The 24662-nt window shown below is 35.2% G+C and overlaps 1 protein-coding gene and 1 pseudogene across 4 annotated transcripts in view; one reads left to right on the top strand and one right to left on the bottom strand.

The window, feature by feature from the left end:
• Positions 1-24662, top strand: part of UEVLD (UEV and lactate/malate dehyrogenase domains) — a 45669-nt gene that overhangs the window by 6046 nt on the left and 14961 nt on the right. For 2 of the 4 annotated variants that reach the window (XR_004191513.2, XM_006209293.4), the window contains exons 2-7: positions 1249-1333; positions 4597-4662; positions 9952-10115; positions 14677-14812; positions 15551-15669; positions 20950-21052. Coding sequence is in view for 3 of the 4 variants with exons in the window: in XM_006209293.4 (XP_006209355.1) it covers positions 1249-1333; positions 4597-4662; positions 9952-10115; positions 14677-14812; positions 15551-15669; positions 20950-21052 (673 nt within the window). In the remaining variant the exon portion in view is untranslated. Of the gene's footprint in view, positions 1-1248; positions 1334-4596; positions 4663-9951; positions 10116-14676; positions 14813-15550; positions 15670-20949; positions 21053-24662 lie in introns of those variants that run through there. The other 2 variants (XM_072969647.1, XM_031681111.2) reach the window with 2 other exon arrangements.
• LOC102529157 (syntenin-1-like) lies at positions 18044-21281 on the bottom strand (annotated as a pseudogene).

Genomic DNA, 24662 nt, shown 5'->3' with positions numbered 1-24662 from the left:
TTGTGTGGACGTGTTTTCATTTTGCTTGGGTATATATTGCAGAGTGGAATTGCTAGGTCATGTGGTAACTCTGTGTTTAATCTTTTGAAGAATTGCCAGACTTTCTAAAGCAGCTGCACCATTTTACCACAGTTCTGATTTCTCCACATCCTCTCCCACACTTGTTATTGTCTGCCTTTTTTTTTTATTATAAACTGTCTTTTTAGTACAGTATAAATCCTCTGACTTTGTTCTCTTTTTAAGATTGTTTTGGCTGGGTTCCTTGAATTTCCATGTGAATTTTAAGATCAGTTTGTAAATTTTTGCAAACAAGCAAAAAAAAGGCAGCTGGGATTTTGATATGGATTGTTGACTGTTGAATCTGTAGGGGATTATTGCCATCTTAGCAATATTAACTCTTCTGATCTATTGACAAGGGTTGTCTTTCTATTTATTTAGATGTACTTTAATTTACTTCAACAATGCTTTATAGTTTTTAGTGTCTAGGTTTTGCATCTTGTTAAATGTATTCCTAAGTGTTTTTTATTTTATTTTTTGAAGCTGTTGTGCCACTGTAAACATAATTGTTTTTAGTTTCTTTTTCAAGATGGTAATAAACTGTTCACATCCTTTTTTTTTTTCTTCATTTAATCCTCAGCACAAGTCTAGGAGGTGGGTATAATTTCTCTGCACAATTGAGATAATAAGTTCAAAGAGGATAAATGATTTTGCCCACAAGGCAACCAAGGTAGTATTTCTGGGACTACATCTGGATGAATGAAGAGGTAGTTCACTCAACCTGACCACAAACCCTTACATGTTTTCTGTTCTCCCTTTGAAACCCAGTTCCAGTACCAGGAAGGGTATCTCAAGTGGATGAAATATTGAAGAATGACAAGTGGATCTTAAACAGTGATGATGGCTGCTACAACCTGCCCTATTTCTTAAGCCTTCAGAATGTATTTGGAGGCAGTGTGGTTTAGTGGTTAAAGGCTAGGCCCTCAGTTTGAGCTCTGGCTTCACTACTTAACTTGCTATCTAACTCAGCAAGTTATTTTGATTCTCTAGCTTTCATTTTCCTCTTCTATAAAGGAGAGCAGTTATAAGCCTTACCTAAATCATAGGGTCGTTATTAAAAAGGTTAAATCAAATACTTTTCATGTTTGTAAAACTCAGAGCCCAGAGTAAGGGTTCAGTCAAATGTTAATTTGTAATTGTTCTGCTGCTTATACTTTTATTCTTACTCCATGCTCATTTTTCTCTTTTCAGTACAAATTCAGGGATCTAACTATGGAAGAACTGAAGAATGTAAATATGTTTTTCCCACATTTCAGATATTCCATGGATACCTATGGTAAGAATCATATCCTCTAGCTTTTGCTGTATTATTTAAACTATTAATTATTTGTTCCTAGAGAGCTATAAATTTATAATTTCTCATTTTCTCTTTTATTCCCTGAGTTTGAACTACACTTTATTACCTGTGGCTTTTGAGGAAAGTTAAGTTAATAAAATATATATTGTATTAGTTTTCTATTGTTGCTATAACAAATTAGCACAAATTTAGTGGCTTAAAACAATACATATTTACTATCTGACAGTTCTGTAGGATAGAATCCCAACACAGGTCTCTGTAGGTTAGAAGTATCGGCAGGTCTTAGTTCCTTTCTGGAGGCTCTGGGACATAATCTGTTCTCTTGCCTTTTTAGTTTCTAAAGGTCACCCACATTCTTTGGCTTGAGGTCACCTTCCTCCGTCTTCAAAGTTAGCAATGTTGTATTTCTCCGATCATCCTTCTGTAGTTAGATCTCCAGAGAAAAGTTTCTCTGCTTTTAAGAACTAGTGTGATTGGATTAGGCCCATTCTAATAATACAGGGTAATTTCCCCATCTTAGAGTCCTTAACGTAATTGCATCTCAAAAGTTTCTTTGCTGAGTAAGGTTAACATATTCATGAGTTGCAAGGATTAGGGTGTTGGACATCTTTGGAGGCTGTTATTTTGCCTACCACATCTATGATTGATTCAGGATTAATAACAAAGTTTTAGTTATCTTTACTTTATGTAGAGGGTCTAGTTACCTAGGAAAGATTTTACTATCTTTCAAAATTTCTGACCACAACTTACACTTGGAAATACATTTTATATCATAACTCCATATATAAATAATTAAAATATTATATACACCATGGATTTTCTCTTCTCTTCCATTCCATGAATATATGTATGTTCATATATAACTGAAACATTGTGCTCTACACTGAAATTTGACACAACATTGTAAAATGACTATTACTCAATTAAAAAAGTTAAAAAAAAAAAGAGACAGATAATTTCCTCTTCAGATCTCTTCTCTAGCAATAAACTGTCTTTTTACCACTTTGAAAAAAAAAGAAATGCTGATTGAAACTCACTAAATTGATTTCAGGACCCATGAATTAGTCACAACACATAGTTTTGAAGAAAAAAAAACTTATTTGCTCTACATGGGTATGTTTTATATTTGAATTAGCTTGGGTTAGGAAAATATATCTAATTCAGATTTATGTATTAGAAATTTTGAGGAGTTATTGAAGTATTTCTTAGGAATAGCTAATTTTATTTGTGGAAGAAATGATTAGATTCTGGGCCATCTGTGTCTGGCCTCTCTTTAATTAGCACCTAGGTATTTGGTGCTGCATGAATGCCTGAGATGGGGGGATTTAACAGCTACGATTTCTTGAACATCAGATATGCTTCCAAGTGTTTTATCTGCATTATCTTACTACTTTTTTTAATAATCAAAGCTGTGAGGTAAGTATTACTATGTTTTTCAAGTAAACTGAGGCTCAGAGAGTTTACATAAGTTGATCAAGATTACACAGCTAGTGGAAGGTTGTACTCATGTCCGTCTTGCCCTCTGCTTGAATACTACTTGTTCTTTTATAGTGTCTTTCTTCAGCATATAGATTTAGAGCTTTGATATACCAGTTAATTTTTATTCTCATTTCCCCTGTCTAGAGAAGGTAAGCTATGGTGCCATTAAACCCTTAAGCTATAGGATTAATATTGTCAGTGTACATTTTATTATTGAAGAGAATGTTAGTCAAGTGTCATAATCATTTCTATTTTGACTTTTTGAATAATTTTACTATATGATGAATGTAATATTGTTTCTCTACTACATTTCTAGGTTCCTCTGTGTCCCTGAGAAACAATCCTTGTTCTACTCCTCTTTCCATTTTAGTTTTTGCCATAAAGTAATTCCCTTCACCCTTTGTTACCTTTCCCTCATATAGTTCAAGGTAAATATTTGTACTTACGTACACTCTTAGCCTTGAGTTTTCTGTCAGCCTGGCTTTTCCTTTTCTCCCTTTCTGATAGGTCGTCAGATCTATTTAGACTTTTTTTCTTCCATTGCCTAAATAGTATAGTTAGTTACTGAGGTCCTAAAAGGCATTCCAAGGCAGTTTGACAGTTTGAAACCAGTGTTTTCTGTATTCAATTCAGAAACTAGAGCATTAATTCTCCATCAGTGTGTCCCATTTAATACGGGTAAGTTGAAATTTCAGGGATGTGAAGATTGAGAAAAGGTTGAGAATATTGGAGTTAGAGAAATCGAAGAAGATAATTACTGTTTCTAAACGGTCACTTTCAAAATTAAAGCTAACTTTTTTCCTGACTATTAAAGTTATAATGTGATATCTGAACATGATTATAACTGGTATTACATGTGATGGTTATTTGATAATGTCCCCACATTTTATAATCCTTTACTTCTATTTAGGATTTTCACATTATCTCATTTGATCCTTATGACAACTTTATAATGCAGTCTTATTATCTATATTTTATAGATGATGACACTGAAAGTCAGAGATTAAAGTAACCAAAATTCACTTGCCTCTGTTGACCAAAATAATCAATAAACAGTCTATAATAGGAATAGAAAAGAATTTTATTTGAGCCAAACTGAGGACTATAGCCCAAGAAACAGCCTTTCAGAAAGCTCTGAAGAACTATTCCAAAGCAGCATGATTTTCAGCAGTTTTGTCTTGCCTGAACAAAGAACATCAAACATAATAGGCCCTATTCCATTCCTTCAGGGTTTCAAAAAAAAGACAGATGAGCATGCACACAGGGAGTCAGCATGGCCTTGCCTGGGCAGGGAGCCTTATCATCAAAGGAGTGATAGCAGTGATGTCCCAGGAACGGAGGCATTTATTTCCATCTTCAAAATGGACATTCTTTACTTCTGGACAGTGTACCCTTTTCTTTAATGGTTAAAGCAGATGAACAATGTATGTTTAACATGCCACAAAGCAGGCTGTTCTAGTTAGCATAAAGTTTAAGTTAAATCATGTAAAAGCCAGGATACTTCCCTATACCTCAAAATGTGAAAATTTCTTCCATCACCTATAAGTAGGAAAAGTGGGCCTAGAAGTAGGAATTTCAGTATCGAAGTCATGTGTTCTTTCAACCATCTGCTCTGCTTTCTAAGAGAACACCACCTAGTAATTTCCCCTTGCCAATATATTTACTGATTCCCAGAAAATGGTATTTAGAAGTTGTGTGATTTTGTATGTATGCATGCATTTTATTTCTCATTGCACATTTTGGGGCTTTTTTTTTGCTTCCAGTTTTCAAAGATAGTTCCCAAAAAGACCTGCTGAATTTCACTGGCACTATTCCTGTGATGCATCAGGGTAAGTATGGAAGTTGAGAAATGTGGGAATTTTCTAAAAGAGCAATTTTATAAGAACTTACATTTGTTTAGTATCATAACATTGTCAAAATTTTTTCACATATGTATAATCTATACAGAACCTTACTGGATATAACAGAATGCTGTCCCCATCGAGGAAAGCCTAGATTAACACCAACAAATTCAATTCAGTTTAACAGGTATTTATTTATTGAGTGTCAACTGTGTGCCCACTACTCTGCTAGGTTTTGAGGTACAGAGGAGAGTACGACAGACATAGGCCTACTCTTGTGGAGAGTCATCTCTGCTTTCCACAACAAACTGCAGGGGCCCCACATTTTTCTCCATCACATCAATGTTTTGTTCCCCTCCTTTCCCTCTGTATGATGTAACATTATCCCCATTCTGTAGGTGAAACAGAATCCTGGTCATGTGGCTTACCTAAGCCCACACAACTGGTATGAGGCTGGAACTTGAAACTGTTAATAGGAAATTTTAAAAGCAGGTTATTAAAGCTCAAAGAAAGCGTCATGTGTTCAGGTGGCCTGACAGGTTAAAATCGCTGAGAGCTCAAAAAGAAAAAAAAATCACCAACTTCCCTATACTTAACTTTTCTTATTTGTCTGAACCCACTTCCCTCAGTGTTCAGCAGCACTAATCTGCCAGACAGGTGTCAGAGGAGGTTGCTTCTATAGCATGATTTGAAGAACACCAGTGAAGCATTGGTTCCAATATATTTCTGTGAAGTAGTGCTTAAAATTCCACCATTAAAAATACATTCCTCTTTTAAAATGCAAATAATCTCAGGAGGAACATCCCAAATCCCTAACATACAGTACTGTGTTTATGGAAAATGCTCAGTAAATATTTGTTGAATGATTGAGTTAGTTTATTTTATTGCTGATTGATAGGCTGAGGAATAAATGAATTCACTGGGTATTTGCAAGAGGAGGTGCACTGCAAAAGGGCCGAGGAGGATCTGGAAACCAAATGGGGAGAGGACAGTAGAGTTTGCTATCTCTTACAGAGGATTTATCACTATATGATGGGAGCACGTTGCCCAATAGACCCCAAGAAGCTGTATTTTGGGGAAACTTCTTTCAAAATAGTGCTTCATTATGGTAATTCCTTACTGTTACAGACCGTCCTTAATTGCTTCCCCCTCATAATGGCTTATTGCCAGAGATACACTCATGTTTTATTCTGCCCCTGTTTATGTGCAGTCATCATACCTCCTTTGGCACAGAAAATGCTCAGGAATTCAGTTTGGTTTTTACGAATAGGAATGTGGTTGGAGGTGGAAGTAAGTAGCAGTAGGCTCTGAAAAAATTGCAGTGAGGCAGGCAGAACAGGTATAGAGTCGATTTTTATTTCCTTTTCTTGCTTCTCCCCAAGTTCTCACTGTTTTCTGAGTGCTTAGAGAACTTAACTCAGACCTATTTCCCATTATTTGTGTTGTATTTTTATGGTTAGATGTTAGAGAAAGAGAGAAAGAATTCATACTACCCCAATGATTGATTGATTAACTGACTGATTTTATAATTCTTACCAACCCCAGTGATTTCAGGGGTAGTTGTATATTAACAAAGGAACTTATGAAATTAAATGAATCATTGCTTAGTAACATTCAGTTTCTAGGACAGTGTCGGGAGGTAACAGGAGGGCATAAAAATGATCTTAAGATGCCTCTTATTGGCACTCTGCATCTTCCCAGAGCCAACGAGTCAGGTCATTGATTCTTATGCTGATAGTAATTCCAAGGTAGCAATGGGTCTTGTGACACTTTTTTTTATTTTTTATTTTTTTAGTACAGTCTTTTTCCCCTTTACTTTTGACTAGAAGTATATCAACTCATTATGATGCACACTAGTTATTTCCTGCTGGTCAGCAGGTCAGGATGTATTATCTTTCTTGTCTGTAAATGGACCAGTAACAGAGCCTAACTCTAGAATTGTGATGATTAAGTGCATTACTGTAAGTAAAGCTTTTGGCATAGTTGCTGGCACATAGTAAGTGCCTAATAAATGTTGGCCATTATTATTTGTCTGCTTATATTACTTCCTTTTAGTTACTAAATTTGTTAGTATAATAATAATACATGCTCATGCTAAAAAAATTTAAACAAGAAGAAATGAGGTTAAGCTTATATCTAACCTTCCACACAGTCCTATTCCCCAGGTGAATCTTCTGTTGATATTTCCTTATGTATACTTGCAGAAACTTTCTGGATCATCTCTTATCCCTCTAAGATTGTGCCAAGGTTGTGATGACACCTTTTCTTCATCCACCCACTCTTTCAAGATGTGTATGATCTTTGTAGGATGGTACTCATCTGAACTTTATTTATAGCTAACTTAAATTATGTTCTTAAACGATGTAATTACTTTAAATCTGAGGGTTCTAACAGGAGTCCTGACTCTTTGGTAATGAATTACTGAAAGCAATGGGCGGGGCTGGAGGCAGGACATTTGCTGACTGGAAAAAATGGGAAAGAAAGAAGAAGGGAATAGGACACCAGTAGTGAAATCTTACCAATATAGACATGGGAATCAGACTTACCAGGTGTTTTGCCAGGAATGAGCTATTAAAATGCATGAATTGGGGGGAGGTTATAGCTCAGTGGTAGAGCATGTCTTAGCATGCACAAAGTCCTGGGTTCAATCTCCAGTACCTCCATTAAATAAATAAATAAATCTTATGACCTCTGCCAAAAAAAAGAATTATAAAAATAATTAATTAAAAAAATAATAAAATGCATGATTGCTGCTGGGGAGGAGCACTGATGAATGCAACACATCCTTGATCAACCAGGAAGATACCTTTAATAGAAATTTCTTTCCTTTAACGTGTAATGATTAACATTAGAAAGTGGTGCCTTCAAGATTTGGACTACTACTCCAAAACAAAAAGAATTGCATGGCCTAAACAGTGGCTTTTAAATGTTTTGATTGTGACCCATAATAAGAAATACTTTTATATACATAGTTATACATGTTTATAACTGAAATACCATACCACCTGTCAGTGTATTTTTCTATTCAATTCCATGTAAAAATATTGTTTACAGCCTGCTGAATTAATTTCGTGACCTAATTATTGTGACCAACATTTGAAAAGCACTGGTCTAGAGTATATAACATTAGACAGAATACCGTCTGGAGGAGTGTGATGGTGTGTCTCATTACCTGTTGGTCACTTGGTAGTGCTGTGATTTCGGGACTTTATAATCATAGAATTAGCTTTGGACCAACGGCTATGCCCATAGCCCATACCCATATTGTAAATACTTAGACACTGTGTGTGGTGATGGATGTTAACTAGATTTATTGTGGTGATTATTTTGCAATATATTCAAAGGTTAGATGATTATGTTATACACATGAAACTAATATACTGTTATATGTCAGTTATACCTCAATTAAGAAAAATTGTTGAATACTTAGATAAAATTAGAAGAGGAGTTTGATTCTAAGAACTGCTGATATAGTAGAAATAGTACTAGGACGTTTCTATTATATACTGACTTTTGATCCTAGCTGCACTTTAGAATTATATGGGAAGCTTTTTAAAAATGTTGTCCAGACCCTTCCCATTGAATCAGAAACTTTGGGGCAGTGGCCTGGATGTTGGTATGTTTCAGAGTTCCTTAAGTGTTTCTGATATGCAGACAGAGCTGAGTATCATTGTGCTTAGGGGAGGAGGGAGCAAGATGAAAAAAGTAGAGGATTTCCTTAGTAAGAAAAAGATTGCAGTGGAAAGGGAAACTATTTTTATTTTTACCTTGCTTATTTCCAAAATGGGTTTGAGGTAAATTGTGAAAGTTGCCACTGTACTGTTAGGTCCTTAAGGGCTCTGCAACCCTCTCTGGGTCCTTGAGACTTGGAAGGGCCACTGCTGGCTTCCTTGTTTTGTGGTTGTCAGTCTTTAGTTATCCTCTTAATCTTCACTGCCGACCAAGTCCGGTCTTCACTGTCTCTCCACTCCCCTGGTGGGGGTACTCTTTCCTTCACTGTACAGAGGAGCCATCACTAGAATGGTGAGTAAAGTTGAGAATGCAAAAAAAAAAAATTGCCAACCCGTCATGGTCTATTTACCATGTCATGTACTGTTCTAAGCATTTTACATACCTTAACTAATTTTGTCCTCACAACAACCCTGTGAGTTAGGAGCTTTTATTCTTCCCATTTTGTAGAGGAAGGAGTTGAGGCACAGAGAAGTTAAGTAACTTGCCTAAAATCATATAGCTAATAATGTGTGGAACTAGGAATTGAACGTAGGCATTCCACTCTTCTAAGAGGCCATGTTCTTAAATACAGTGAAAGATATATGCAATAAAACTATGAAAGCAGGAATAAATATTGGGAGATACAATAGAATGGCTAGGATAATTGGTCAGATTTCTAATTTAAGGTGAATTTTTGCACTTATATTAGGTTTAACTTTGGGCTTTCTGTAGACCAAAGCAGTCAGAGATTTTGGCTTTCAGTAGGCATGCCTTACGTGGTTCCATTGTACATGGTTTGCGGTTATATGGTACATGAATATGGAAGAGCCTTCACTTGGGTTCCTATCTCAGTACTGTAAAATTTAAAAACCACTGGAGAAAGTGACTACTGAGGTCATTTTCAGCTCTAAGCTCTATGTATCTAACCCAGCTTGTATGTTACATTATAGTATCTGCAATTAATGAGCAACTTGAGGGCCAATATCAAATTCATCTTTGCTCATTCATTCATTTTTCATTTGTTCATTTATTCATTCATTTGTTCTTAGTTATATAAGAAACTTTTATTGATCAGCCAGTATGTTAGGCACTATACTTGGTGCAGGGGACATAGAAATGAGCAATACATAATTATCCCCAGAAGTTCACAGTGTAAAAGGAGAAACAGACTTGTAGGCAGATAACTTCAATGCAGAATAAGTATAAAAATAAGAGTGTCCATTACCTTTCAAGAAAGGTGCAATAGCTCTGCTTGGGTGGAGCAAAAAAGGTTATGTAGAGAAGATGTTGTATCCCCAACTCCTAGCACAGTAGGTTCTATAAATATATATTGAATTGAATTGAATGAGCTGGCCATTGTCTTAATTAAGTTTCTGTAAATGTTATGCTGGTGCTTTAATGGGAACATATTTCCAATGTGAATGTGGATGAAAATAGAGAAATAGTCCTCAAGTTATCAATAAACTTGACTAGACTATGTGTCTTAAAAGGCCACCTATGCCATAAATACAGTGTGTGTGCTTCATTATTATTTGAAGATGTGTTTGTTTATTTTGTCTCAAATAGGTAATACATATAACATACCAATTCGTTTGTGGATTCTGGATTCTCACCCTTTTGCTCCCCCCATTTGCTTCCTAAAGCCAACTGCAAATATGAGAATTTCAGTTGGAAAACATGTGGATGCTCAAGGCAGAATATATTTGCCCTATCTCCAAAGCTGGAGCCATGTAAGATCAATATGTATTTTCTTTTAAAAGTTTCTGTTTTTTTGAATGTTTATCTTTGATCCTAATGGCACAAATAAGTTACTGAATTTTCTTTCAGTGATATTCTTCATATGGTCTTTAGAAGTAATTTGAAATTGAGCTCCCTGGGGTCACCCAAGCCCCAGAACCCTGATGACGGCATGAAGCTGCTCTCTCCAGGTCTGAGAGCCAACCATTGTTTGCTCCCTGTCTGTTTATAGTCCCTGCTGTTTGATAAGGCAAATGAAAAGCTACTAGCAAAATATTGGGGCATTATTTCCTAGTCCCTTCCTGATAAAAATACATAATATATGTATTTATTTATACTTTTTCCTCTTTTTTAACCTGTATATAAATTGAATCACTGCATGTAATCTTCTATTACATGCTTTGTTTTAACTGAGCATTAAGTTTTAAGTTTTAAAAATCCCACAATGATGCATATAACTATAGTTCATGTGTTTTACAAGTCCTCATAATTATGCAGTTTTGTATTCTGTAATTTTTCATCTATCATTATGGAGCATTTTCCCACATTAAACAATATTTTTAAAACAAATGGTTTTTAATGGTTGCCTGATGACCCAGTGTAAAATATTATATATTTATAAAATGCCCTGTTAGAAATTTGATAATGAGCATCCTTAAATATAAATACATATAAATATAAATGTGTATATCTTATAAATCTTTAATAATTTCTCAATGATAAACCTCTAGGAATGGAATTATTGTATCAAAGTTTAAAAATTCTTATATATTCCCAAGTTGGCCTCCAAGAGGTAGACAAAATGTTGTAATTCTATCATCAATAAAGATTAGTGTAGAGGGTACCGGTTTTAAGTACCCTTGTCCTAACAGAAGACATTGTCATTAAAACAATACAAACTTTTCTTATCTCTATGGTTCATTTACTTAGAAGGATGTAAAGTGTGCTGTCATTTCTGTAAGTAAGTAAAACTTTTGTGAAAGGATATTATAATACATGTGTATGTACCCAGAAAGTTGTAAGACAGGAGGACAGGGATATGTCAGAGACGAGTGAGGTTGAAGTAAAGGATGACATTAGGATTATCACTTCTTATTTTATATACATCCTGTAAAAAAGTGTGTAATTGTGAATGCATATCATTTTGTTTTATGGTTTTCTATATTTTTCATACATATAAAGCTTTTTAAAAGAAGAAGAAAAAGAAATAGAAAACGAAAGAAAGGATGCATACCAAATTGTCAGTAGTGGAGTTTAGGTGGGGAAACATTGACCTGTTAGTTTATGAACGTGTATATTATTTGTATTACTTAGTGATTTAAATAATAAGATTGCCAGTTAGATGTGATGAATAGGGCATAATAAAAATTTGTCAGCTGGAAGGACAAAAATGATGTCTTAATGTTTAGTTGTTTGGTTATTTGAGAAATTGAAATCTTTTTTCATATATTTGTTTATCACATGTTTCTTCTTTTTTGAATTGTCTGTTTATCTTTTTCATCCATTTTTACTCCCCTTTTTAAAAAAAAAACAAACCTGTCGCTTAACAGCATTTTAACATCTGTGCCCTGTTGGGGGATTTCATCCTTACTGTTTCCTCTTTCTGGTTTTCTTTGGCATCTCTTTGCATAACTTTGTTTGTTTAGTATATAGTCTTATAATCTAGTTGAGGTTGTGCTTAATTTCGGTTCAGACAGTATTGATTTCGTTTACTATTCTGAACCTCTTTATTATAAGCTAAAACTCGTGTTAAGAAGACATTATATTATTTAAATGACCCTATTTAAAAGTACTACATTAACTTTAAGTTCCACATACAGTTGGAATTATACAGAGTTTTGGAGCTAAAAGGAATCTAGAGGTTGTCTAGGCCAAAGATGCCAGACATTTTCCCCAAGAGATACAGTGTGCTCCATTAGGCCTGTAGAATTTTGTTTGAACAGCACAGTGGTTTTGTTTTGCTTTGTTTTGTTTTATTCTTGATATGAATTTGAATGACGATATGGTATACTGTTTCCAATTTGCCACAATAACCATCTCCCCAAATTTTCTTATACTTGAGAACTTCACACATTATGTTATCTGCTTTGAAGGTATTTGAATTTTTTATTCTAATGGCCTCATCCTCTCAAGTAAAAATAGTAAAACCCAGATTCTGAGAAATTAAGCAATTTTTAAAATGAGCAAGCCACTATTCCTAATAATAATAATAATAATAATAATAATAATAAACATATTTATACTCTCAACATATGATTTGCATGCATTAGCTCATTTGTTTCTCATATTTATTGAAATTTATTAGTCACATAGTGCTGATGATACTGATGCTCAGAGAGATTAAGTGAATTTCACTAAAATTGCTTAACCAGTTAAATTAAAAGAAACAAAAGAGGCTGGAGGAATAACTCTCCCAGACTTCAGACAATACTATAGAGCTACAGTCATCAAGACAGCATGGTATTGGTACCAAAACAGACATATAGACCAATGGAACAGAATAGAGAGCCCAGAAATGAACCCACAAACTTTTGGTCAACTCATCTTCGACAAAGGAGGCAAGAATATACAATGGAATAAAGACAGTCTCTTCAGCAAATGGTGTTGGGAAAACTGGACAGCAGCATGTAAAACAATGAAGCTAGAACACACCCTTACGCCATATACAAAAATCAACTCAAAATGGATTAAAGACTTAAACATAAGACAAGATACAATAAACCTCCTAGAGGAAAACATAGGCAAAACATTATCTGACATACATTTCAAAAATTTTCTCCTAGAAGAAATAAAAGCAAGAATAAACAAATGGGACCTAATGAAACTTACAAGCTTCTGCAGAGCAAAGGAAACCAGAAATAAAACAAGAAGAAAACCTACGGAATGGGAGAAAATTTTTGCAAGTGAAACCGACAAAGGCTTGATCTCCAAAATATATAAGCAGCTCATACGACTCAATAAGAAAAAAATAAACAACCCAATCCAAAAATGGGCAGAAGACCTAAACAAGCAATTCTCCAAGGAAGACATACAAATGATCAAAAAGCACATGAAAAAATGCTTCAATATCACTAATTATCAGAGAAATGCAAATCAAAACTACAATGAGGTATCACCTCACACCAGTCAGAATGGCCGTCATTCAAAAATCCAAAAATGACAAATGCTGGAGAGGCTGTGGAGAAAGGGGAACCCTCCTACACTGCTGGTGGGAATGCAGTTTGGTGCAGCCACTATGGAAAACAGTGTGGAGATTCAAAAGACTAGGAATAGACTTACCATATGACCCAGGAATCCCACTCCTGGGCTTGTACCCAGAAGGAAATCTACTTCAGGATGACACCTGCACCCCAATGTTCATAGCAGCACTATTTACAATAGCCAAAACATGGAAACAACCTAAATGTCCATCAGCAGGTGACTGGATAAAGAAGATGTGGTATATTTATACAATGGAATACTACTCAGCCATAAAAACCGACAACATAATGCCATTTGCAGCAACATGGATACTCCTAGAGAATGTCATTCTAAGTGAAGTAAGCCAGAAAGAGAAAGAAAAATACCATATGAGATGGCTCATATGTGGAATCTAAAAAACAAAAACAAACAAACAAACAAAAACAAAGCATAAATACAGGACAGAAATAGACTCATGGACAGAGAATACAGACTTGTGGTTACTGGAGGTGGGGGTAGAGGGTAGGAAGGGATAGACTAGAATTTCAAAATTGTAGAATAGATAAACAAGATTATACTGTATAGCACAGGGAAATATACACAAAATGTTATGATAAATCACAGAGAAAAAAATGTGACAATGAGTGTGTATATGTCCATGAATGACTGAAAAATTGTGCTGAACACTGGAATTTGACACAACACTGTAAAATGATTATGAATCAATAAAAAATTTAAAAAAAAATTAAAAGAAACAGTACTGGATTAGATAAATACTTTAATCAGTATTAATTTTCTGATTTGATAATAGTTATATAGGAGAATGTTTTGTTTTGTTTTGCTTTTCCTTTTAGGAAATATATGCTGAAGTATTTGGATGTGTAGGGGTATCATAGCTTCAGTATACTCTCAATTGGTTCAGAAAATAGAGAAAAAGGGACTAAGAAAGCAAATGTGATAAAATGTTAACATTTGAGTGATCTGGGTGAAGAATTTATGGAAATTCTTTGTACTATTTTTTGCAACTTTTCTGTAAGTCTGCAATTATTTCAAAATAAAAAGTTAAAAAAAGACAGACAAGGCCATTCCCAAAAGTAGGTGCTCCGCTAGTACGCATATGCATGCTATTTTCTCACTTTTTTGAGATGCGGATTTAGCATTTCTCCCTTTATTTTTCAGTTAAAAGAATTAAGTAATTTTTCAGTTAAAAGTATTAAAACAGTGAGAAGTGTCACATAATTTGTATGGTGGTTTTCGAAAAATGAGACCATGAAACAATACTTTTGGCTAATTCTGTAACAATGTATAGGTTAACAAGGTAGTATTCTTTAGGAAAAACTTTGCTTAACTTTTACCTTTGTGTATGTTCTGCAGCCTAAATCTGTCATTGTTGGATTAATTAAAGAAATGATTGCCAAGTTTCAAGAGGAACTTCCCCTGTATGCTTTATCATCATCTGACGAGGCACGGCAGGTGGACTTGCTAGCCTATATTGCAAAAATCACTGAAGGTTTGTATTTTTCTTAAGCAGAGAGCTATGCGTTTACAATTTCCCACTAATATCTTTTACTTCTACTACTTGATTTCTATAAATAAATACATACTTGTAGTATATGTACATATCTGTGTTGAATCAAAAATTACTGTATGTTTATCATGGGGTATTACCATACAGTTCCAATGAATATGGTTTCTTAAAATGTAAAAGATTACTTTTATACTGACAGACAAAATAATTCATGTTTTGTTCAAAACCACTTGATACATATATAATGATTCCAAACCTTTTTCATTATATGTTTTATGTGACTTTTTGCCTCATTCAGTTTATTGGACCAAAAAAATCTATGATTCTCATTATTTCTCACTGAGGATAAAGCAGAATACCCATGCTTGCAAAATTTAGTAAGTGTTAAACATTTTTTTGCATTATAGACTAGAGCAGTAAGAATCATGGTGTTTTTCAGAATTATGGAAATCCTATTTTTTTAGAGTCATATAATTTTTGAATGTTTGGAAAGATATTTTCTTTTTAAATAGTAGCCTCTATTTATTAGAATATTTAATATGAGATTCCTGTCTTTCTTGCATTTCATTTGTCCAGCAGTATTTTTGAGTGCCTATTATGGAGTACCTCATACCATGCTTTCTGTCCAAGTTATTGAAGTTTGGTGTATTTTTTTTAAGATGCTAAAAAGATTTTTGATATTATTTTTAGATTCTCATGATAATCCACTTTTCTTGCTAGGTGTCTCAGATATAAATTCAAAGAACTGGGCAAATTATGAGAATAAAACAGTCAATAAAATTACTGTGGTTGGAGGTGGAGAACTGGGAATTGCCTGCACGTTAGCAACTTCAGCAAAGGTATGTAAGCATAGTGGTTATAATAAATACATCTGTCATATTGCTACACTTAGGCAGTTTCTGTTTAATACACAAGAAATAATGACTTCCTTTTGTCATGTGGGAAAACCTCATTTTGCCTTAAAATATATTTAGTAAGTTGACAAAAAATAGCTGAAAGCTCTCATCAGTAATGTTGCTTCTTAATTAGTAGTTAGTCATGGAGTAGGCTTTGAAAATGTGTTTTGAACAATGGGCTCATCATCCTAATCCAAGAGAAACCTCAACTTGACATTCATCTGACTTAGTCACAAATTCTTTTTTGTTTTCTGAGTCATGCTGCTTTAATTAAACCCTTTATTTAATATAATATTTAATTTAGCTCTTTCTAAAATTAGCATTTTTAAAAACAATTGCCTTTTCTTGTGTAATTACTCCACTTTCTTTTAGGATCGTAGTTCCTGATTTGGTATTTTACACTAGTTTGAGATTGGCTAATTTTTCCATCAGTCCTTTTTACTAGGTCTTTTCTGTATAAATTATTTTCAGAAAGGCTTAAATCCCTCTCCAGAGAGGTTCACAAGACCCTCCAGGGCCCAGTATTTTGGTAATAGCATGTCTGTGTCATTTGAGGGATGTAGCCCAGAATAGACTAACTTTCCCTCTATATGTTTATTTGGTAATTGGCATTTGGTTTTGTTTTCTATTCAAATTTGATTGTTTGCCATCTAAATTCTTCCTTTTATATTTAAGATCACATGTGTCTTGGAGGTAGGTTCTACTTCATTAATTGAATAATAAAATTGTATCCAGGGAGCTAGACGATTTTAAAACCTGGCTGTTCAGAACAGTATATGCTAACTTTTGACATACTATAGTTTCATTTCCTCCACCATCTGAATGCACTCTTCTTAACTGGAATTTGAATTGTTTGCAGTTCTTTTGCTATTAAATAGAATGCTTCTATAAACATTGCCTTACAAGTTGCTTATTTTCTTGTCTGAATTTTCTTTTAGGTGTACATAATCTCAGAAATAGTACTAGTGAGTCAGAGGGTTTGGATGGTTTTTATGGTACTTATTACATATTGCTAGATTACTCTTCAGAAAGGCAGAACTAGTTTATGCTGCTAATAACAACGTGCCCATCAGCCTGAGTTTTGACATCCCTGGCAGTATACTGAGTTTTATCCATTTTATTTGTTTTTGGTAAGTATAAGAAGGTCCCTTAAAGTCATATTTCTTTAACTGTTAGAAGTCTCACTATCAGGATTTCTTTTTTTTAAACTTTATTTATACATTTTTAATTAAAACAATAGGCATAAACCAAAAAGAAGGGGAAAAAAATCAGGATGAAGTGCCACTGCCATTTTGTTTGCAGAGAGGTATCAGGAAATGGAACAAATTACCAGGAAAACATTCTAAGATCATCCCAAAGCAGCTAGGTTACATGTTACATGTAAAATGCCAAAGTTCGATATTAGCCCACTTAATCTACAAATGAAAAAAGGGAGTCAAAGTTTATCCATTTAGTACAAGACTTTTTATTTTTACATTAAATACATGCTGATTCATTTCTCAGAAAGTGATAGCAGTAACTCTTGGAAGAAAGAAAGCCGCATCGCACAATGACTAGAAAGGCTCCAGCGCAGCCCTGCAGCCGCGCTGCGCTCCGTCTGTGCCGTGCGCTGCTTGGGGCGCTGCTCTACTCTGGGCGCTGTGCGTCTCAGCGGAACGTAGGACCGCACGTGGGCTTTAGAGAGGTAGCAATAGTTGTATTTTGGCTTTTATTCTAGATGCTTAACGTAGTTAAGGCGACAGTTCAAGCATGTTAAGTGAAGGTAGTTAAAATTTAATGATAATCAACACGCTTTCTTGCAAGCTACAAACACTGTATAATGCTTACCTGGAATGGAACCAGTGTTTCTTAATTGGTGTTTTACACACAGAACTAAAAAGAAAAGTAATCATTCTAAATTTACTATGGTAACACGATAAAAATGCAAATATACCATAGAACTAAAGTAATGTGAACAGCACTACTTGATTCCTAAGATAAAGGTGATTGATTCTAGCAAAAAAACTGAGCCTGTATCAATCATCTTAATCACGAGGCTTGCAAAAGCATCAAGCTTCCAGTAAAGAAACTAGCCTACGACAGTCAGTAAATCTTCAAAGTGTTCACATCTGTAAAACCAGGATGAGGCTACAGCTGTCTTGAAGTCTGAACAAGATATCAGATCAACCAGTAAGATTCCTAGCCCTACTGTAAGACAGAAGGTCCTCATGCAGCATGTGCTCTCTGGCTCCTAGAAAGCTTTGTGTGCATAATATGAAGTTAAGTTTCCGAGGAAGTAAACTGGAGAAGTTCAGCGAGCATCGCTGTGCGGTGACTCTTACACCTCAGGAGTGGTGTGATCCATCAGGCTCTTCATGATGCTTGGGGCGATCCATTTAATAATATATTCAAAGATAAGAGCAGGCATGATTATAGCGGTAACTACACTCCCAGCTGTTGACAGTATGTCTGCGATTTGAGAGTCCTTCAGTCCGATGACTTTCTGCCCGTTGACCTTGCAGATGTTGTGTTCTGTGAGAAGCTCGTTTCTGGCTGCAGAACTGTCTTTCACTATGGATATTATCTTCCTGTTTTTAAAGATAAAGCCGATGTGTCCGATACTGTCCTTATGCATGGTGATTGTTCATTTAAAGGGCCTGTCACAAATGGTCACGGTCACCTTCTCTCCAAAGGCCTGTTGGAGCACCTTGTGTGCCCTGTCGGAGCTCCAGCCCTCACAGTTCTCCCTGTTGATCTGGAGCACCTGGTCCCCGAATCTCAGACCAACCAGTGAGGCTGGGGAATTCTCCTGGACTAGCTGAACAAATAAACCATTATCTATTGATTTAAGCCTGAGCCCAATTTTTCCATCTTGATCCTTATACAGAATGACTTCATGTATCCCTTGCTTAATTTCTGCTCTATGGATTCCAACATCATTACCAGTTATAGGAGCCACCATATAGTTCATACTGGAAGGTCTTGCTACCATCTGCCCCTGAATTGGTGCTCCAGGGACCATGCCCATATTTGCACATATTTCTTCTTCATTTAAACTCAGGCCGATGTACTGAGAGAGCTCAGGATACAGTTTAAGATAGAGATTTCCATCCTGAGATATGGGAGCCAAAGCCTCAAGACAAAATTGCTGGGTTGGCAGGGTTTGCAGAAAAGGCAATTTGAGCCTGAATCACTTTTTCTACCTTCAGGTCTTCAAGGCTTCTTTTTTTTTTTTAATTTTTTTTTGGAGGGGGAGGTAATTAGGTCTATTTATTTATTTTTAGAGGAGGTACTGGGGATTGAACCCAGGACCTTGTGCATGCTAAGCATGCGCTCTACCACTTGAGCTACACCTTCCCCCACTTCAGGTCTTCAAGAGATGGGTACAGAGACATTTTTGCAGGATTTTGCTAGCCGCAGCCTCCGGTCACTGGCTTGAACTTCCGAGACCCCACTAACAGTATTTCTTTGTCCGTGAACTGTCTAGATAGAAAATTTTTCCCATTTTTCCTTTTAGGCATAAATATTTTTGTACAAAGTGCAATATTCAAGTGGTGCAATAATATTCAAGTAGTGCAGTAGTAGTCATAGTAGCAGTAGTTGTGGTGGTAGCAGCAGTAAGTAACCGTTACTAAATGCTTACTAGGAGGTGGGCACTCATCTAAATACTTGATTCATTTTTACAACAACCTTATGGCTTAGGTACTATCATTACTGTCATTTTACAGATGAAGAAACCAGGGCATAGGGAGGTTATCCAACTTGCCAAAGTCACATTATTAATAAAAGGAGCCAGGGTTTGAAGCTAGGCAATCTATTTACAGAGCTTGCATTCTAGATCCTTACTATCCAATGTATGGCATTGGCATTATCTGAGATCTTATGAGAAATACATAATATCAGGCCCTACTCCAGATCTAAGGAATTAAATCTACATTTTAACAAAATCCCGGGTGATCCATATGCTTCACTGATCTATTAAATGGTGATCCCTTAAAGCTTGAGAAGCTCTGCTCTAAGCAACTATGTTACACGCCTCCTTGTGGTTGTAGTTGTTAGTGATAGACATTTAGGTTGTTTCTAGTCTTTTGAATATCTTTACACGTATTATTTTACGTATGTACTAATAAACTTGTAGGATAATTTCTACAGATGACGTTGATGGATTAAAGGATTTATTGTGTTTTTAAATTTGGATAGAAATTGTCACATTACCCCCCGTATCAATTGTACAAGCTTATTCTCATACCCACAGTGTATGAAAATACCTATTTTCCTGTACTGCTGTTATTAAACTTTGGGATCTTTGCATGTCTGATAAATGAAAAATGGTAATTCATAGTTTTCTTTTCATTTCTCTTATGAATGTGGTTAGCATTAATAAAATTAACAGGTGCAATATAGAGAGGACTGCTCTCTGCCAGCACTGCATCACAGTAAATCCTCATGACTCCATAAATAAGACCGAGTTCAGTGATTTGCCTGGTATTACAGAATTAGTAAGTAGTATAGCTGAGTTGTTTTCTTAACTTGTACACTTCCTGCTTCATAGTCTAGTAGATCCCTGGGTGGTCTTGCCCCTGCACCCTAAGATAGGAGAGATGCTTATATCCCTTACTACTTTGGAAAAAGGACTTCCACAAAGGTAAACCGACTCTTAGGAGTTTCCATCTTGTCGTTTATGATCAGCCCACCATGACATCCAGGGAGCCGTCGACAGGCATGTGGAATATTTTCTGTGAGATCTCTGGGGAGAGAGGTGCATGATAATTGGGTTTTATTTTAGCTCTATGACTATTATCTCTTTTTTCAAGGGAAACTTGGCATTAGTGTTGATTTTCATGCTAGAAATGAGGTGCTAAAAGAAACCCAAAAAATCACTCTCAATTCTTTCAGAATAGAAATTATGACATAAAATGGAAATATGAACTCAATATAATGTATTGAGTGCACCATGTAATCTTTATTACTCATTATCCCCTCAAAACAAACCTGCAATCTGTGACTTCTGAGTTAAGCCCTGTTAGATCCCCGTTTTTAGTTACACCTAAATGATCACATTATTCAAGCGCGTAATATTTTCTTGCTTTCATGTCTCTGTTACTGCTGTTGTGTTACTTTTCCTTTGTAAGACAGCACGTGAGGCCTATGCATTCGTTCTCGCTTATCTCTCACTTCTGAATGAATTTAAACTGAGTAACTGGCCATGTCCAGTGTAATGCTGTTCTTTTTCTTATTGTATAGGGCATTGCAGACAAACTGGTCCTTTTAGACCTCTCAGAAGGGACTAAAGAAGGGATGATGGATCTTGACATCTTCAGCCTGCCTAATGTGGAGATCAGCAAAGGTCTGGTTATTCTGCTTAAAAGATTTTTGCCTTGTTTGCTCCTATATTTCAGTCCCAGAATTTTTTTGTAGACTTTATTTTTTAGAGCAGTTTTAGGCTCAGAGTAATATTGAGAAGAAGGTACAGAGATTTCCTGTTATCCCCTGCCCCGACCCATGCATAGCCTCTGCATTGTCAGTATTCCCTACCTGAGTGGTACAATTGATGTACCTACCAACATGATTATCATCCATAGTTTAGAGTTCACTCTTGGCTTTGTATATTCTATGGGTGTGACAAATCTATGACATGTATCTACCATTATAGTGTCGTACAGTGTAGTTTCACTGCCCTAAAAATCCTTTTGCTCTGTCTAGAGTCCTAGAATTTTAATGCTGAAAGCACCGTAAAGATCATTTAGTCTACATCCCTCATTTTACATATTGGGAAACTAAGATTCATATAAATTAAAGGATCCACCCAAAGTCATGCAGAGACTGCAACTAATTATGTTAAAAAGAATCAGATAAACAAATAACATTCAGATTGTTTACAAGGGTTTATTCTTGGTCCCTGGCTTATACCTTAGTATAAATTTTTTTCTGATTATTTCCTTTTTCATAACATACTGGTTAAGAACACTGATTTTAGAGTTAGATAGATGGGGGTTTGCACACTATCTCTGCTACATAATAGCTCTTACATTTGTCATATTATATAATTTCTCAAAGTTCAGTTTTATTATCTGTAAAGTGGGAATTAATACCTACCTCTTGGTGTATAGCAGAGTGCTAAACTGAGATTTTTTTTAATTCAATTCACATTGCTTTCACTAAAAATATATTGTTAAAATAAGTTTTAATAAGAACAAAAAGGGGTTTTGTACCATTAATAAATACAATTTATAATGTTAAATATAATTTATAATGTTAAAAAAGTAATTTTTATTTGACCTTTTAAATTTAAAAATGTGCATATAGTTAATAATGTACATAATATGTTAGTACAGATATGTATATGTAGGTATAAATACCATATTTTGGGATGTAAGCTTAAAAATATTTTATTACCAGGATGCATGATCAAAAAAAATGCTGGAAGACCACTGAACTAGAGAATGTTTAGTCTTCCAAAGCCAGGTTATAGCTAGAGTCAGGTTGTAATATGTATAGTTGCTTAGCTTTCCTTTGCCTTTCCTTACTCAGGTCTCCTGTATTCTTGACCACATTTTCCAAATAAAATATCAAGACATATGGTTACACAAACCTGTATATACTAAGAACCACAGTGGGTCAAAAAAGTTGAAATTATACCTATTGGGTATAAAAATTGGGTGTAATAATTCTGGCAAGCCTCTGGATCTCTGTAGGATACAATGGATTTATTTTCCTTCTCTGGAAAGGGTGCAATAATTGCTTTAATGATCCTTTTGTAGGCCTCGTATAGAGGATCCCTTGGGGAGCTGGATATTCTGTGCCTGTTATTTCCAGATCCTGAAGTTCTTAAGGGACCTTTTAATTCTTGCAGATCACTCCAGGAGACTTTAGTACATGGACCCTAGGGGTTGTGAGGCTATTTAGGACCTGAGGAAATTGTTTCTTCCTATGTGTCTCATTAACTATCAATGACTATTGTTTCAGATAATTGCAAGAATAGAATCCTTGGAGTAGGTGTATATGGCATGGTGCTTGCCACCAAGTAAGGTGTTTTGAATGAATGAGCACTATATTGGGGCAGCTTTCACGTTCCCCTTGTTAACTTTGGTTGTACATTCCTGATAACACTTAATTACTATTACATGAAGCAATTTAAAATATAATGTTAACGAACATCTCATAAATATGTTCTCTGATATGAAGAAGTACATGAATAATTTTGGGAAATTAAGCTCATTTGGAAATTTTAGTAATGCCTCATCATGACAAGCATTGGTGATTGCAACTGACTGATCATCCTAGAGTTGTACTTTGTTCCATTTGGATTTTTAAAAAACAGCTACTCTAATACTTTGGGGAGGGATATACATATGTATATATAAGCCTTTAAATCTACATACTGTACATACTGTGTGCATAGACTAAATCTGGAGAATACTAAGGAATTGTTAAGAGTAGTTGCCTCAGGAGTCAGATTGGCGAAACTGGTTCTGTACTTGTTTTTTGTACTTAACATTTTTATCCCTTTTTTTATTGTGCTAAAATACATATAACATAAATTTACCATTAGTAACATTTAATACATTCACAGTGTTTTGCAACTGATACCACTATCTAGTTCCAGAACATTTTCATCACTCCAAAAGGAAGCCCTGTACACATCAAGCAGTCACTCCCCATTTTCCCCAGGCCCTGGCAGTCACTAACTGCTCTATGGATTTGCCTCTTCATATATTTCATTTCAGTGGAATTATACAGTGTGTGGCCGTTTGTGTCTAGCTTCTTGCACTTAGCACAATGTTTTCCAAGTTCATCCATATTGTAGCATGTATCAGTACGTCAGTCCTTTTTATGGCTGAATAATATTCTGAATTATGGATATGCCACATTTTATTTATCCACTTATCTATCAGTTGATGTACATTTGGGTTGCATCTTTTTGCTATTGGGAGTAGTGCTGCCGTGAACATTTATGTACAAGTATCTGTTTGGACACCTCTTTTCAATTCTTTTAAGTATGTGCCCAGAAGTGGAATTGCTAGGTCATATGACAATTCTGTATTTAAGTTACTGATGAATTTACAGTATCCTTTTGGATACTCCTTTTGGAGATCTTTATTAACAACACATAGAGATCTGAATAGCTCTGTGTATTTCTTTGAACAGCTTCATAATATTCCATCATATGGATATCTGTCTCCCATTGGTAGACATTTAGGATTTTTTTTTATATTTTTGTGATTACAAATAATGCTGCAGAGAACATTGTAATATGAAAATCTTTGTGTACTTCTCTACCTAATAGGAGAAAGTAGAATTACTGGGTCAAAAGGTATGTGTTTTTAAAATATATGTTAAATTATACCAATTTATACTCTCCCAACAGTATATGAGGGTTTTTGTTTTCTTTCTCCTGATTATTTTATTTTATATTAAACATAGCGAATGGAATAATTACCCTATGATATTATTTCGATAATATCATTTCCTGGCTGAAGACACTATTATGTTGATCTCTTATCCCTTAATAATAATAATAGATACCATTTTTTTCAGGGAATGAGTAGTATATGCTAGATAACTTACATATATTCACACTCCATTACTTCTCTACTTTATTTTATAGATGGCTTAGAGAGGTTGTGACTTTGGTCACACAGTAAGTGGCTGGGCTGGTGTTTCAAACCTGTTTGTAACCAATTTCTAATGATTCACTCCAGAAATAGTCTATGCATATACAAGCATAAATCTTTCTGTATATGGGCATGTGTATGTGTGTACCTGGGGAAAAAAGTGTTCGATAGTTGCAAATTAAAAAATAAGTTGTTGCTGACATATGGAGCAAAGTAAATAGCCACTGGTTCTTAAAACATGGGTTATAGATTGATCACTTGTGTGAGAATCATCAAAGTGCTTTTTAAACTTGCGGGAGCCTGGTGTTCACTCCAGGGCTATGGAGAGATTAAAGGGTTGTG

This window comes from Vicugna pacos, chromosome 10 (assembly GCF_048564905.1).
Source record: "Vicugna pacos chromosome 10, VicPac4, whole genome shotgun sequence".
In the NCBI taxonomy this organism is placed as follows: Eukaryota; Metazoa; Chordata; class Mammalia; order Artiodactyla; family Camelidae; genus Vicugna; species Vicugna pacos.
The sequence above is the reverse complement of the archived record's forward strand: the minus strand, read 5'-3'. Positions and strand labels throughout refer to the sequence as shown.